Source organism: Anser anser (genome assembly GCF_964211835.1).
Source record: "Anser anser genome assembly, chromosome: 1".
Classification (NCBI taxonomy): Eukaryota; Metazoa; Chordata; class Aves; order Anseriformes; family Anatidae; genus Anser; species Anser anser.
In genome coordinates, this window is record NC_139720.1 from 121,421,152 (window position 1) to 121,436,030 (window position 14,879).

The 14,879-nt window shown below is 33.4% G+C and overlaps 1 protein-coding gene across 10 annotated transcripts in view; it reads left to right on the top strand.

Moving 5' to 3' along the window:
• CFAP47 (cilia and flagella associated protein 47) overlaps positions 1-14,879 on the top strand; it is a 302,084-nt gene that overhangs the window by 129,607 nt on the left and 157,598 nt on the right. For 9 of the 10 annotated variants that reach the window (XR_014579256.1, XM_083823100.1, XM_083823102.1 and 6 more), the window contains 3 exons: positions 7,517-7,713; positions 12,100-12,243; positions 13,419-13,592. Coding sequence is in view for 9 of the 10 variants with exons in the window: in XM_083823100.1 (XP_083679226.1) it covers positions 7,517-7,713; positions 12,100-12,243; positions 13,419-13,592 (515 nt within the window). In the remaining variant the exon portion in view is untranslated. The remainder of the gene's footprint in view (positions 1-7,516; positions 7,714-12,099; positions 12,244-13,418; positions 13,593-14,879) is intronic. The other variant, XM_083823104.1, reaches the window with a different exon arrangement.

Sequence of the window (14,879 nt, forward strand, 5' to 3'; positions counted from 1 at the left end):
TCTACCCCAAAATCTACATCAGAAGCAGCAAAAAGGCATACCTCTAAACTGTGTTAATTTATGAAAAAGTTATGCATGAATAACCAAGTTTACAATGCAGATCCAATCTCAGTATTTTTCTTACGTGACCTATAATTGTAGTTAGAAATATAATATGTTCTCATTGCCATACTGACCAATAAGTAAAGTGCAGAACAACTAACAGTCTTCTTTCTATGACTTTTAAATGATGTCTCATATATTTTCTCAGCATTGGTTTTAATCAGAACAGTCTCTCTCTCTCTTTTTTTTTTTCTTTTCACTAAAGCAATTTCCTGAGGCCTTAAATCTATTCTTCAATAAAGTGTTATCAGTAATTCTGTTATTTCATCCTAGCGTTCCGTGGTCCACATGCTACATAACTTTTCCAGTATCTTATTTGTTGTTGTTGTTTTGTTTTGTTTTATAAAGCATAAACTCTTAATCTTTTTAAGCAAAATTACATAGTTACTGGCCAAAACACAACTTTTTTATATTTTCATTTTACTGTTTTATATTCTGAGGTTTTATTCTAACTCCTTATCATGTTAAGACCTTCAGAGTTCAGTTCTATGATTTAACTGGCAGTATAGTAATAAAAATTTAATTACATTTGGTAGTCTTAATCATGGAGGATAGTGACCCAGAAATGGGATTAAAAGTGTAAAGAGTAACATTCCTTTCTTTCTCTATACAAAGAATTAAAAAAAAATATATATTCTATTTCAAAATGTGTCTCTGAAAAATGATGATATAGGTCTTTATCCTTACAAGTTTCACAGCAGCTACATTTATTGAGTATGTGTATATATTAGTAGAAAGATGTTTTAGTCTTGCAGAAGTGAGAAGAAATTAAATATTAGACTGGATGATTTTCATTTGTGTTTAATACCTGCAATAGCTAATTCAGTGAAGAATACCTGCTTTTGCTAGTGCTTTTTGTTGTTTTTGTTTTGTTTTGATTTGTGAAAAACTTTTTGAAGGCCTTTCATGTATGCTGGAGTGTGAATAGGCTTAATGCTGTGGTGAAGAAAGTTGTTAATCCTCAGAAAACGTATCAGAGCTTCCTCTACCTTGTTCTCTGTTCAGAATTTAGTATTGTCCTTCAGAAGATTCACGGAAACCTGGGGTCTGCCTAAATGAAGAATTTGTGGATAGAAAGAGAAGGCTTCAAGCTCACTTGGCAAATGAAATCTGTAGGGCTGAGGATGCTCATATGTGATTTAGGTTTTCATCAGTGAACGCTGACAACCACTTACATGATTGTCAGCGTTAAGGCTTATCTTCTTTGTCTTTGTGATCTTGACACAATTCCATTTGTGAGGCACAGAAGGTACTGCTTCTCTAAAGGCAGTAATAGATCTTGTGTTGTCAGTTCCTGTTTCTCATCATCACCAGTCCTGAGAGAAGACTTTGGACTCTTTTCATTTTAATTATGTGCATATTTGGACTTGTTCCATGCTGTGACTGGAAGGACTGCTGTGCTGTCCCAGTGGCGTTCCCTGACCACCTTCTAAAGCTGAAATCACAAGAAACTTTGAATAAAGGGAGAGTTTTTATGGCTCTCAAAAGTTGTAACCTGATAAGTATCCATCTGCCTTCATATATTCTGTGAACCATTAGGGTAAACTGATTTAATAATTAGAAAACTTTGCTGTGTTTTTTAAAGATATAAGTGTTATAGATTTTTAATATAATTTCATTACTTTTAATTTAGAGTTGCCAGAGTCACTAAAATGCTCTTAATAATGCACACACATATATTTATAATCTATTTTTTTTCTGTGTTGTCTAGAGATTTCCTACCATGCAGTCATACTTTGTAGATTTTTTTAAAGGAAACAACATCTTTCCTTAAAAAATTCTAGATTGCAGACAAAAAAAAAAAGGAATGTGTATTACCATGTACTATAGAAATCTCTAGCCAGCACTTCTTGTATTCAGCAATAAGCCTTCATTACTAATTTTGCATTAACTTGTTCTTTTGTAGTAAATGATATAAAAAGTTCTCTCTGAGTCTCCCTGTGTAATACTTGCTTATGCATTCAGTACACTTCTTTTTATTAGTTGTGAGCAACCTTCTCTGCTTGTAAGAAATTTTGCTTAATCTCCTTCTCCTTCTTCTCTTTCCTTGTGTTGCTTACTTTTTAAAGATCCTGTCTCAGCCACTTCCTTCTTCTAGTCATATATTACATTTTGATATATTTAAATTTTAGGCATCTATTTTTGACAGATCTTATCTCTGTTCTTGTGATGTAATATACAGAGACTTAAAAATTTTATTCTAGCATATTTTTCCAAATGTAATACTTTATAACTTGGCTAACCCTATTCAGGAGGGACTGTGTATCAGGTGACTTAAGAACACCTTAGTTTCACTATCATTTTTAAGTTATATTAAGTAAACTTTTTATTTGGCAGCATTTCAGTTGCCCCTTGGCAAAGTTACTGTGTAGCCTGCTTATCTCTAAAGCTTTTACAACTATTCTTTAGGAATACTGAGGGGCCATGTTTATTAAAAAGTAATCAACGACAACAAATTAAGCAAAAACAAACAAAGAAAATCAAGAAACTATTCATTCTACTTTATTGTAGTGCCATGCACCAGTTTCTGAATTTGATACGTGTGCAAGGCTGCTGAGTATTTGTGACAAGACTGAAAAATATCACTGCCATTTGCATTTTTAAACCAATTAAGAAAAAACTGCTTCCAGTCCATTTCTTTTTCCAGCATAATCTTCCTTTTTCCGGTTGATTTAATGTATTTAACTTTTTGCTTAGATGTGTAAGGATGTACTGTATTTAAGTGGAGAAGAGAATCAATAATCAGTTAGTGGGCTTCTTAGAAATTCTTCTGTTGTATTCAGATAGAGCTAAAAAAATAATCAGCAAATGAATGTGCACAGTGATAGCAAAAATTTCAAAACATATCAGCACTCATTAAGGGATGTAAAAGAAAGGTTGCTTTTTCAAGACTACTGTGTAGAGTGAGGTTCTAATTCAGATAAGTTCATTTGAAGACCTGATACACAAACAGAAATCAGAAGAGTTCTGGGCTCTTCAGCATGGTTGCTTATTTAACCTTACAGGAGTCTGTGTCTGCAAATTCGGTCTTCAGTTTAATGTAGCCAATTACGTGTGACATGTGCGGTGTCAGAGGCTAAGTTCACTGTGAGATTGAGCTTTGACTTTCTGAATAGATATTACCATCATTACTGAATAAAAGCTAATAGAACGTGCATATAGCTGACTAACTGCTGAAGACATGTAGTTTCCTACCATTGGAAATTATGCCAACAGATTGTGATATGAAAGAATAGCATTTCTATTCTAGCCCTTACCCTCCTCACACTAATTATAATAGGCCTAAATAGCAATGAATCTACAATGTACTATTTTTTACTAAAATCCAGCATATGTTTTTCATTTCATTCTGATGTCAACAAGAAGTGAGATTTTTATTTTATTTTATTTTATTTTATTTTATTTTATTTTATTTTATTTTATTTTATTTTATTTTATTTTATTTATTTTATTTTATTTTAAAGGTACTGTTCATTGGCTAACACATTTAGAATATTAACTTTGAATTCAAGTCAGGCAGACCTAAAATGAAGAGTTGTAGGAGTTTTAAGAACCAAAAGGCATGGGCTTTATTGATTCCAGATAGTGATCAGATTGTCTTTTGTACCAAATAGATGGCATACGATGCTAGCCATTTGCTAGAGAACAAGACCAACACCTACGTGCTGTAAATTAGTTTTCCAAGAATGTATGGTCATATTACACCAAAAGTTTTACTTTTGCAAGTGCCCTTGTTTTGACAGCTGTTTAACTTCTAAACCCAATTCAGATTAAGAATCAAGTAAATGTTTCCTGTAGGCATTTATCTAACACAAATCTGTAAAATGAAACTTCTCATAAAGGGTTTTATTTCCTGCTTTTAAATGTCCTTAGTATGTAGCATGTTTGACCAAGATATTGGGTGATGAAACTTGCTTGCACTTCTCAGCACAAGAATGTTCAAATTGTTGTTCCTCCTCTACCCAAAGCATTTCCTCATTATCAGACAACAAACTGCCATGGGAAGAGTTCTTTGCTTAGCCAGCTGAACTGAGAGAACCTACGAATGATTGGAGCTCCTATGAATGATTGGAGCTCAGATCAGTAATAAAGGCAACCACGACTGTAGCAAAGTGATTAGGATGCTCATCCGAGAAGGAGAACCTAGGGCCCATGGTCCAAGAGCTGTTTGCCTGTTTCATGTGAAATCAGTCCCCACCAAACAATGAATATCCTGTCTAGAGAGGGAGAATGTACCAGCAACCGGTATTGTTCTGCCTGATTTTTCACTGTCAGAGAAATGCTTGCAGTCTCATTCATTTCCATGGATGCAGGCTCTGCTTCCTGTTACATGGAAATAATGCAAGGGCTGCTGGCCGTTGCTTACTGTTACTGCTTTTGTCCCAGAAATTGTAAGGTCAGTTGTGACCCTATGGATTATTTTCATCTTTAACTAACTCCTAATCTAATCTTTGCTGCATATTTTACAGGACTGGGTAAGAAGAAAACATGCTAAAATGAGATTTTTAAGCCCAATTTAGTTTATGGCATTTAAAATTTGCATGAAAAAAAATGCGGAAAAAAAAAAAACAACCAACCTTCATGTGTAATTCACAAGGAAGTGGTTTCTGTAATCATTTTGATTTGGAGATTCTTTCTCACTCCAGAAAACATATCTTATATCGTAATATATCATATAAAATAAACATGACAAATTCACTTACTTTCCTTTTCATTGATTATAAGTGTTTTAATTAATCAAGTAACTTATTATTCGGTGTGATTTTTTATACATAGGAAAAAATATTTCAATAAAAGTGATGCCAAACTGAATATTATAAAAATAAAATGCAGGGAAGACTTTGTTTGTTTTTTCTCCTATAGGAAGCATTTCTGATTGAAAGTCCGATTCATTGAAAGACAAAGAGGGGTCCAATTCAGTGAAATTAAACCCTGAAAATTAGTAATTGAAATTTCCATTTAGTGCAGGAAAGTAAAATTCACCCAGAAATATTTTTGGAGCTTCCAATACACTGCACTGTATTTCTTCAAATGCATGTTTACAATCTACTGTATCTTGAAATACAAGCATTTAAAATGTGTACTTAAAACTTTAAGTATGTCTTTTGTTTCAATATCCTAAAGTAATTCTTAGAGAAAATTGAGAACTGTATTCATGAACTAAAGAATGAACAGTTGTGTTCCTTAAGTGCCAAACTCTGGTCACTGTTGTGGAAGATAGCTAATGGGGATAATAGATTGCTGACAAAATTAAAAGTAATAATAATAATAATAATAACAATAATAAAGGAAAATAAAAAAGTAGTAATTCAAAAATTACCAGGTTATTAATCTTGTCTTTAAAAAAGACTAAACAAACTAATCTATTTCAGAGAGGGTTAAACCTGAGGTGCAATTTATCATCTTTTTGATAGCCTAGTAATGTTGAAAGATTAATACTGCCATTCATATGATTTCTCTCTTGAACTTTGGTTATTTTTGTGAAAAAAGTGAAGTACAGATGACATAAGGCAACAAGAGAGCTTCAATTTGCTGTTCATTTGCAGAGAGGTGAGAACTGAATACACGAGGAACACCACTTAATGAAAGAGAATGAGCAGAACTGCAAATAAAGATTGATTGCACTTTCAAAGTCCAGTTATACATAACAATAGAAAATAAGCCACATTAAAGGAAGAAGAAGGGAAACTCCACAAGAATTTGCCAGGTGTTTCCCCTTAGGGAGAAGTGAATTGTTTACAGAGTTTTATCTGTAAGTTTCTGTCATGTCACTACATTGTCTCTGACCTTCATCATTATCTTTCCAATGAGGGATTTTGGCATTGGTTTCTAATCTTGGAAAGTGCTGAAAAGAAATGGTCTTTGTTAAATATAAAACTACAGGGAAGTTGTTACAGCTGCAGTCTTCAGTTTTTCAGGTTCCTTAGAGGCTCTTGGGAAGGTTGAATGGAACTCTTTTGGTGGCCAGTCAATGGCATTTGTAACGTGCCTTCCCTTCTCCTTTGTAAAGTGTCCTAAAAGGGCTAGTGAAGAGGGCAGGATACTGTGAAAGTCTTTGATTCTTTCTACAAGTGAGAGCAGAAGAGGATGTCTCTGCAGCAGACATTTTAGATCTGGCTATTTTCAAATGCAGACAGCATTTATATTGCTTCTTCCATACTCTAGGGATTACTGTGGGGAATTTTTCTTACATGCACTGGATTGGGCAAACTGGACTTTTTATGATTGTTGCAGTTTAACCCCAGCAGGCAGCTCAGCACCATGCACCTGCTCACTCACTCTCCCCAGGAGGGATGGGGGAGAAAATTGGAAAAATAAAAGTGTGAGAACTCATGGGTTGAGATAAAGGCAGTTTACTAGGTAAAGCAAAAGCCCCAATGCTCGAGCAAAGCAAAACAAGGACTTCATTCACTATCAGCATCATTCCCATCAGCAGACAGATAAATATTCAGCCACATCCAGGAAAGCAGGGCTCATCACATGTAGCAGTTTCTTGGGAAGACAAACGCCATCACTCTGAACATGTGTCATCCTCTCACCCCCTTCCTCCTTCTTTACCCCAGCTTTTATTGCCGAGCATGGTGCTATGTGGTATGGGACATTGGTCTGGCCAGTTTGGGTCAGCTGTCCTGGCTGTGTCCCCTCCCAGCTCCTTGGGCACCACCAGCCTCCTCGCTGGCAGGGCAGCGTGAGAAGCAGAAGAATCCTTTGGTCTGTACAAACGCTGCTCTGGGACAACTGAAAACACCTGTGTGTTATCACCATTCTTTACATTAAAACTCCAGAACACAGCATTGTATGAGCCTCTCTACAAAGACAATTAACTCAGCCAAAAGCAGAACAATGATTTAGTTTAATTTGGACACTTCAGACCTTTTTGGAAACCCAGATGTTCAATCCAAAATTGTGCATAGGAAATGTCTAACAAGGAGCTCTCATACTAACTACTAAATTTAATAGAATTCCAGTTATTATTGGGGCTACCAAATAAATTCTGTTGTCTCCAGTGTCTTTCATGGTAAGTGTTGACCAAAGTGTGTGAGTGTTTGATAGTAACTACTTTTTTTGATATTTGCAACAATTCAAATACAATAAACTTGTCTATTAGGTTTAACAGATCTTTTAAAATACTCCTCTCTGTACCCTACCAAAGACAATAGAAAATGTTGTTTGGAAATTTAAATCCCTCTTTTTTTTTCTTTTTTTTTTCCTTTTTTTTTTTTTTTTTAAATGAAAACTTGGCCATTCTTTCATTATAATATTCCTAAAACTACATTGCTCATTTTCAGTTGTTGTAAGTACTACAATGGAGAATCTCCTACAGTTTATTGGAACTCTCTCCAGATCCTGCATGTAAAATCAGTTTCTGAAAAGTTTTGCTACATTTCACTGTTTTTTGTTTGTTTGGCTTTAGATGGAAGTGATGCAGTTGAACTTCCTATAAAATTCATTCCTCAGTATGCTGGTTGCTACTGCTGTGAGATTCTCCTGAAGTCCTCCCGGGATATTCGTGTCTATGTGATTAAATGTGTAGTGAATACAAACCACGCTGAAGCAGAGATTGAATTTCTAACTCCAGCTTACCAGGCAGTGATTCAGGATATTCCAATAGTAAGTTCACTTTACTGCCTGAAGCTAAACTAAGATTAAGGATTCTTAGAAACCGAACTCTTGATCAATACAGTTAAAATTTACTATTGCAAAATCCACAAAAGCATGTAAATACTGACTTGAGTATTATTACTCCAAATCCATATTGGATGTAATGTAAAGATCACTGGGAAAATTAGTTTTTAGCAGTTCAGAGAGTAAATTATTAGAGCTTATTTCTAATGTTTCATTTCTGTACTTATATTTGATAATCTGCTAATTAATAACCTGTTACCATACTAAAGGTGAAAAAAAGAGTTGTTTAATCTAAGGAGCAATTCATTGTGGTGTTTTTTTTTTTTTTTTTTTTTTTTCCGAGGAGCTCTCTTGAGGGTATGTTATAATTAGATTACATGCAATTTACAAAATATGGCAAGTGTAGGCAGAATATTACATATAGTTTTATCATATCTATTTTGTGTTTTAAGCATTTAACAGATGAGGTATACAACCAGGGAGTGAATATGTAGTGTAGGTTGGAATGTCATTTCCTTCAGAAAAATCATTGCTCACAATTTACAGAACTTTTCAGATTTAAAGGAAGAAAAATGAGTAAATGATAGGGAAGAAGCTTGAGTTGCAAGAGAAAGGGATACAAATTCTTTAACAAAGAAGGATAATAAAATATTTTCTGAGATTTGAACTAGGGCTTGATATATGTAATTGAAGTGACCTTTTGATAATGCTTGTGATAATAGTTAAGAATACTAGTGAATTATTATATAGAAAAATTATCTGAGATTTTGTAGAAAAAAGAATGGCAGCAGCTTCAAATATGAACACAATATCTGGGGAAAAATGATACTGTGGATACACAGTGAAATACTGAAATTTGACAAGGAACTAGTTAATTGAGTAAGATAGAGAAAAACTAGTAAAGAAAATCAAAGGAAATCATATTTTGAAGAAGAAAAGAAAACCATATTTTGGGTAGACCTGTGCGGTGTCAAGAGTTGGACTTGATGATCCTTAAGGGTCCCTTCCAACTCAGGATATTCTATGATTCTATGATTCTATGATATTACAGTATTATCTTTTCTTACACATAAATGTTAAGGTATTCATATATTATTTATTTTCAATTGATTTATTGAATGTTACGTTAGCTGAAATGAGGCTGTTATATAACACAGAAAGGTAAGGATTTTTTTTTTCCACCTTCTCAGGCAGAGGGCTTCTAAACAGATTGGCTTTATTTTTATTTTTGTTGATCTCCAAATGTTCATAAATATATGCTTTAAAATTTCTTTAGCAGTCATATATTTATTCTGTTAAGTTATGCTTGTTTTCTTAACAATGGATTAAAAAGTACTCCAAATGGAGCGTATAATCTGTGTTTTTGTGTGTATGTGTAAGGAGAGAGAGAGAATGTGTATCTCATTTAATCTGCCTCTTCCCATGGAAAGCACACATGACAAAGTCTGTGCTAAAATATATGCCCTACATTTGCAAAATCAAACATTGATGAATAAAAAAATATAAAAATATTTTATATAAAATATATAAATAAAATAATAATATATATATAATATATATATTATAATATATAATATATAATATATATAATAAAATATATATAATATATATAATATATATATATATAATATATATAATAAAATATATAATATAAAAGTTGTTCCTGTCCTTTTACATTTTAAGCTTAATTTTATGATTACATGTGTTTTCACAAGGTTTATTTTACATTCAGCATAAGAGATGTGTTTACCTCTGGAACATTTTATACTTTTATTCTTTCTAGCTCTAGCATTGTGTCTGATTTACTCTATGCTTTCTAATTCCTGAATTGAATACAGAATTAGAAACATTTCCATACTTTTATGTTGTTAGCTACCATATGTTTGTCATTCAAGATACTGAGCCTTGAAACACTCTGTGGAGAAAGACATGCTCATATAGAGTGAAACTGAGGTGGGGTTATTCAGTCTGCTAAACTTGGTTCTTTGAACCTTATATTCGGTGTTGCTTTTTAAAAGCACTAGCAAACTAGCTGTCATAACACCTGTATGGTAGGTGAAATGTTTTATAAATGGAACAAAAAAGTGTCAAGTGATTTGCTTAAAGCAACACAGTAAGTTAGTGACAGAACAAGAATAAGAACCTGCCTGAATCTCACATCCTTGTTCCTTTCTTGATAAGCGAGTTCAGGCTGAACATCTGAAGTATCCATAATTTTCACAAGTGTGAAATGAATGTAATTGTTCTCTTGTCACTTTCAGTCTCTCCACTGAAAAGATATAGATCCTATACATGCGACCTTATAATGTACCTTGGGTTTAATCACCTACCATCCTGTGAAATGTTTTTAACTCCTTTAGCATTAATTGTGTTTGTCATTAACTTAACAGGTTTTGAGATAGCTATTAATTAAAACTATTTGTTAATGTATAAGTGCAAGGGAGTAAAATTTAACAAATACTGTATTTTCATTTTCTGATATTTGTGGTTGACCTTTCAGTAGAATATGTTTTAGACAAATTCATGCTGTGTTAGAAGAATTTGCCACAGAAGGATTTCAAAATGACCATGTTTGTCAACTACATTTCTCAACTGATAAATTATTGTTTGAGATTAAGGAGAAACACTTATGCTACTTATCAATATAGTCATCGCTAGTGTGGGTAAAGGAAACATCTGATAACAATGGCTCTAGAAATTATTGAAAGTAAAACAACTTAGGCCCACAAATTTTGACTGTCCTCGTCTCTAACATATCAAAGAACAATCACAGTGATGTTTTTCCTCTGTCTCCCCCTTTTAAAACAATTGTTTAACAAAGGATGATGACCAGCTAGTTTTAGAACTGGTCAATCTGTTTTTCAAAAGGATATAGTTGTTCCTGATGCTGTGGTGAAAAAAAATGAATGAGAATAATAATAATATTTTTAATTATTTTTCTCACTTTTATTTTATCTTCAGCATGAGGATAATGAGGTTAATTACTTTTTTTTACTTTCATGCTTTCTGCCACTGATGTTGCAATTGTTATTATTACGGATTTGGAGACTGTAGTGATAGAAGTATTTTGAAAAATTGAGACATTTTACAAATCTCAATATTCCAAAAAAGACATTTGTGCTCAACTACTAGGAAATTTACTTGTTAACAACAAAGTGTTAAACGTTGATTATACATATTAACCCCAGCCTAAATATATGATATTGCAGATCTCATGCCATGCCATGACTTGAGCTCTGATAACTACAGTTGATTGTGCTTCTTTGTTGCTGAGGTTTAGAGAGCTGAGTTTAAGAGACTTTCCAAAGAAGAAAGAATTGAAATACGTGTCATCTTCATTCTCCAAAATTCATTGCTTGCCTCTGGCATTTATCTGCGGTTTTCCATGGGTCAAGACCATTTTGTAGATCAGACTAATCTCTGTTTTGACAAGGCTGATATTAGCTCTTGAATGCCAGTTTATTCTGTCCTTTTCAGATGGTTTTTACTTTTTTGCAGATTGGGTGTTTTGTTATCTGTTTCCTTTAAATAGTAGGAGGCTGAATAGCATTATTTAAGTTTTACTCTTTTTATGCAGCCCCCTAAGCATATATTACAAAATATCTCACTACCTACCCTAATCAAGCAGTCCTCTGATATGTCTGGATGCAAGGCAAAATACACTTCATAAATAGGCTTTCATACTACTTAGGACAGCCATTCCTTAGAAGAGATTAGTCCAGTTTCTGAAAGACCAGTTTCTGAGAGCACAGGACTGTACATACTGGTTTGGGAGACAGAGTGCTTAATTAGAAAGCAAGGCTGGTCCTGTATTACACTCGGTGGCCAAGTGAGGCAATGTGTGCTAATATACCACATCAGCACTTCAAAGAGGCATGCTAGGATTTCCCACAGGAGCAAAAGAGACAGAATTTTGGCAAGCATTATAAACAGCACTGTAAAGATACCTGTAAATGTTTATAATGATACTTATTAATTCCATCTTGACTGTTAACTATATCATGAGCATATTCTTCTAATGAGTCTTCTTGCTGACAGTATTGATACTGATAATATGATTGCTAGTAACTCTTTCCCAGGAATAAGAGATTTAGAAGGTATTTTGAGCCAGTATTTTAGGAAAAGAGCTCTGATTTGATGATAAATACAAGCAAAAACTGAAATGCATATTAAAAGCTTTTAATTCATAATCTAATTTATGTCTTTACTTTGATTTCAGAGTCCCAGGAATAGGGATTTAGAAGGTGCTCTGAGCCAGTATTTTGGGAAAAAAGGAACTGTGCTCTGTTTTGATAATTGCAAATAAAAGCCGAAATTCATGTTGAAAATTTTAAATGCATAATCTAGTTTATGTCTTTTCTTTGATTTCAGAATAACATGTCCAGCCAGGACTGGAAATTTGAAGCAGTTTTGGAAGGACAGGGCTTTCACGGCCCTCCTCTAATAAATGTGGCCATAGGTGAAACAGCTCTGTATCCTCTCATGTTCAAGCCAGGTGCTGAGTGCTTATCAATGGTAAGAAGGAAATTAGTTTCAACATTTACAAAGAATTGTTTTGTCAATAGAATTTACATCAGTCTCCAACTTATGAAATTGCTTAAGCAGTTACTAGCATTAAACACCTGCTTGAAAGTTTTAGTGAATTAATCAGAAATTGAAAGATTTCCTGTTAGCTGAAGGAAAAAACAAAAACAAAAAAAGCAACAAAGGAACTAACTTTACCAAAGTTAAAGATTATCGTTATTTGTTCATTTATTTTTTCTTCTTTCAAACCCTCCATTTCAGTGAGTGGACTAGTTATTCTATAGGGATTCTGACCTTTGATCATAAAAATGTACATTGTGTTCCATTCTGAATTTAAAGACATATATGTTATCTCACTAGTTAGGTAATAATGTAGTAATATTGAGCATTTTTCATTACATTACAAGTGAATTTTGGTGATGGGTACTTGATTGTTTCATAAAATAATTTCTGTTACAAGGTAAACTGCTAGTTAGAAGCTGATTTTGCCATCAAAGTAATCACTATTCTAAATGTTAAAACTGAAGAGTTTTAAGAGAGGAAAGGCTGTGATACCTTTAGTGAGAAGCAATATATGTATTTTTGCCTGTACACTAGCTGAGAGATTTTGCCTGCAGGATGCTATTCAAATGTGTGAATTGCCAAAGACAAAAACAAATTGTTCTGTGAAACATTAGTAATCCATCTGCATGCATTACCAACCAAACGTAATGCAGTATAGAAATCCAGCATTATAAAACTATTAAAAGCCAAAGACCCCGAATCTTTTGATGACAAATAATCATGAAGAACATTTTAGCTGAAGGACTGATGGAAATGATTGAGCAAAATAATATTTTATATGAGGAATGAAGATGGATGAGAACATATTTTCTTAGGTGTTATATTTGTTTTCTAGGAAGAAGCCAAGAAATATATCTGGCATTATGAAGGATTTATATTGTTAAAATTCATAATTTCAGAAAATTAAAAGAAAGCTTTGTTTCTTGGGTCTTCTTCTGTTTAACAGAAGTGTTTACATAAGAACTAGAAACCTCAATAGGAATACTTTCCTTTAAGATTGCTTTAATGCCTGGATTTGAGATTAATAGACTGAAAGTATTGGTTTGGCAGCCAAATGACACTTTTACAGTGCTGAAACTTTTTTCCTTCTTTCTTTGTCATAGGGAAGACTTATTCTGCGAAATGCTATGGCTGGCACTGAAAGCGTCTTTAGCCTTAAGGGAATAGGGAAGAAACCTCTGGCGCAGGATCATATTGTGATAGATTGCCAAGTGAGACAGGTTACTCGAAAAGTATTATGGGTGCCCAATTATACCAAGAAAAAGTTAACGTACAAGGTAAATTTTTGTAATAAAGTGACAACGATTTTCATATCCATAGTCCTACAACTTGTGTATTAGACAATTTGTTATTGTCGTTGCTGATGTGCTATTAAAATTGACGTATCCATGAGAAATTATATCTAACTAGTAGTTTATAGTATATGGATATGTTTATAGTCAGGAAATCTGTGAGATAGCGTATGATATTACTGTATGTTTCATGGAAAAAGATTTCATAATTTCATAGCTCCTAAGGGGGCAGCACATTTGAAATTATACTCTGTTCATTTACTAGTCTTCCTCCCTTCCTTCTCCACTGGTTTAAAACCAATGTCATCAGTTTTAAAATCAGATAAAGGGTTTGAGAGTACAGTGTTCCTAAAATCTTTATAAAACATTGACCTTTTACAGAAATGGACAAAAATTATTATCCCGCTAAAGGAAAATTGGCAGCATGATCTCACTACATATCTATTCCTAATGGCCTACTGGCTTGGCCAGTCAGTGCTTGCATTTCTTTAAACAAATGATGGCAGTTAGTGTCTTTTGCCCAGCTGTTGTTTTAGGAAAGTTGGAGGAAGTTGGGAATACTTTGTGTGTTTTCTGAGGGGAAAGAAAATTAAAAGGAAATAAGTAATTGGAGTTGTTGAAGGGCAATGTGTCACTGGGAAGATGGTGCTGTGATAGTTGTGACTTTAGTGGAGGTATGTAACATAAATGCATAGAAAATACAATTTCTGTTTTTAGTTTCCCTGGTTAAGAAGATCTTATGTACAAGATCTTTTAAATATATATGCATATGTAATGTAATCCTTTTTATTTTTCACTGTTTAATTAAAGATCTTATGGCTGTACTTACACAAATATATTTTCTAATTTTAAAACACTTCTATTACTGTAACTGAACAATTTTCCTACCGTTTGTCTTGTCAACATGTTTAATTTAAGTTGAGAAAAGTATTTCAGTAGTTTTCTTCATCTTACGCATGTCTAGGATTGCATGTCATATGCCAGCAGAGGCAGAATGTACATTAGGGAAAAAAGGATAACTTTCACTTTTCTTCTCACCTGCAGAGAAGATTCTCTGTCAAAGAACTTCTTTAATTTCTGTCAACAAAAACTATTTTGGGGACTGTATTGTGTCATTTAGATCTAGAGTAGATGCAATCTACATACTGTATTTATACTAGGAAGACTCTGTATATAAAAACAAGGCAGGAGGCCATGTGCTGAAACTTGTCAGCGTATATGAATATACGTTTTTGAACTGTTTGCCGTTTTTTTTTTTTTTTTTTGTGTGTA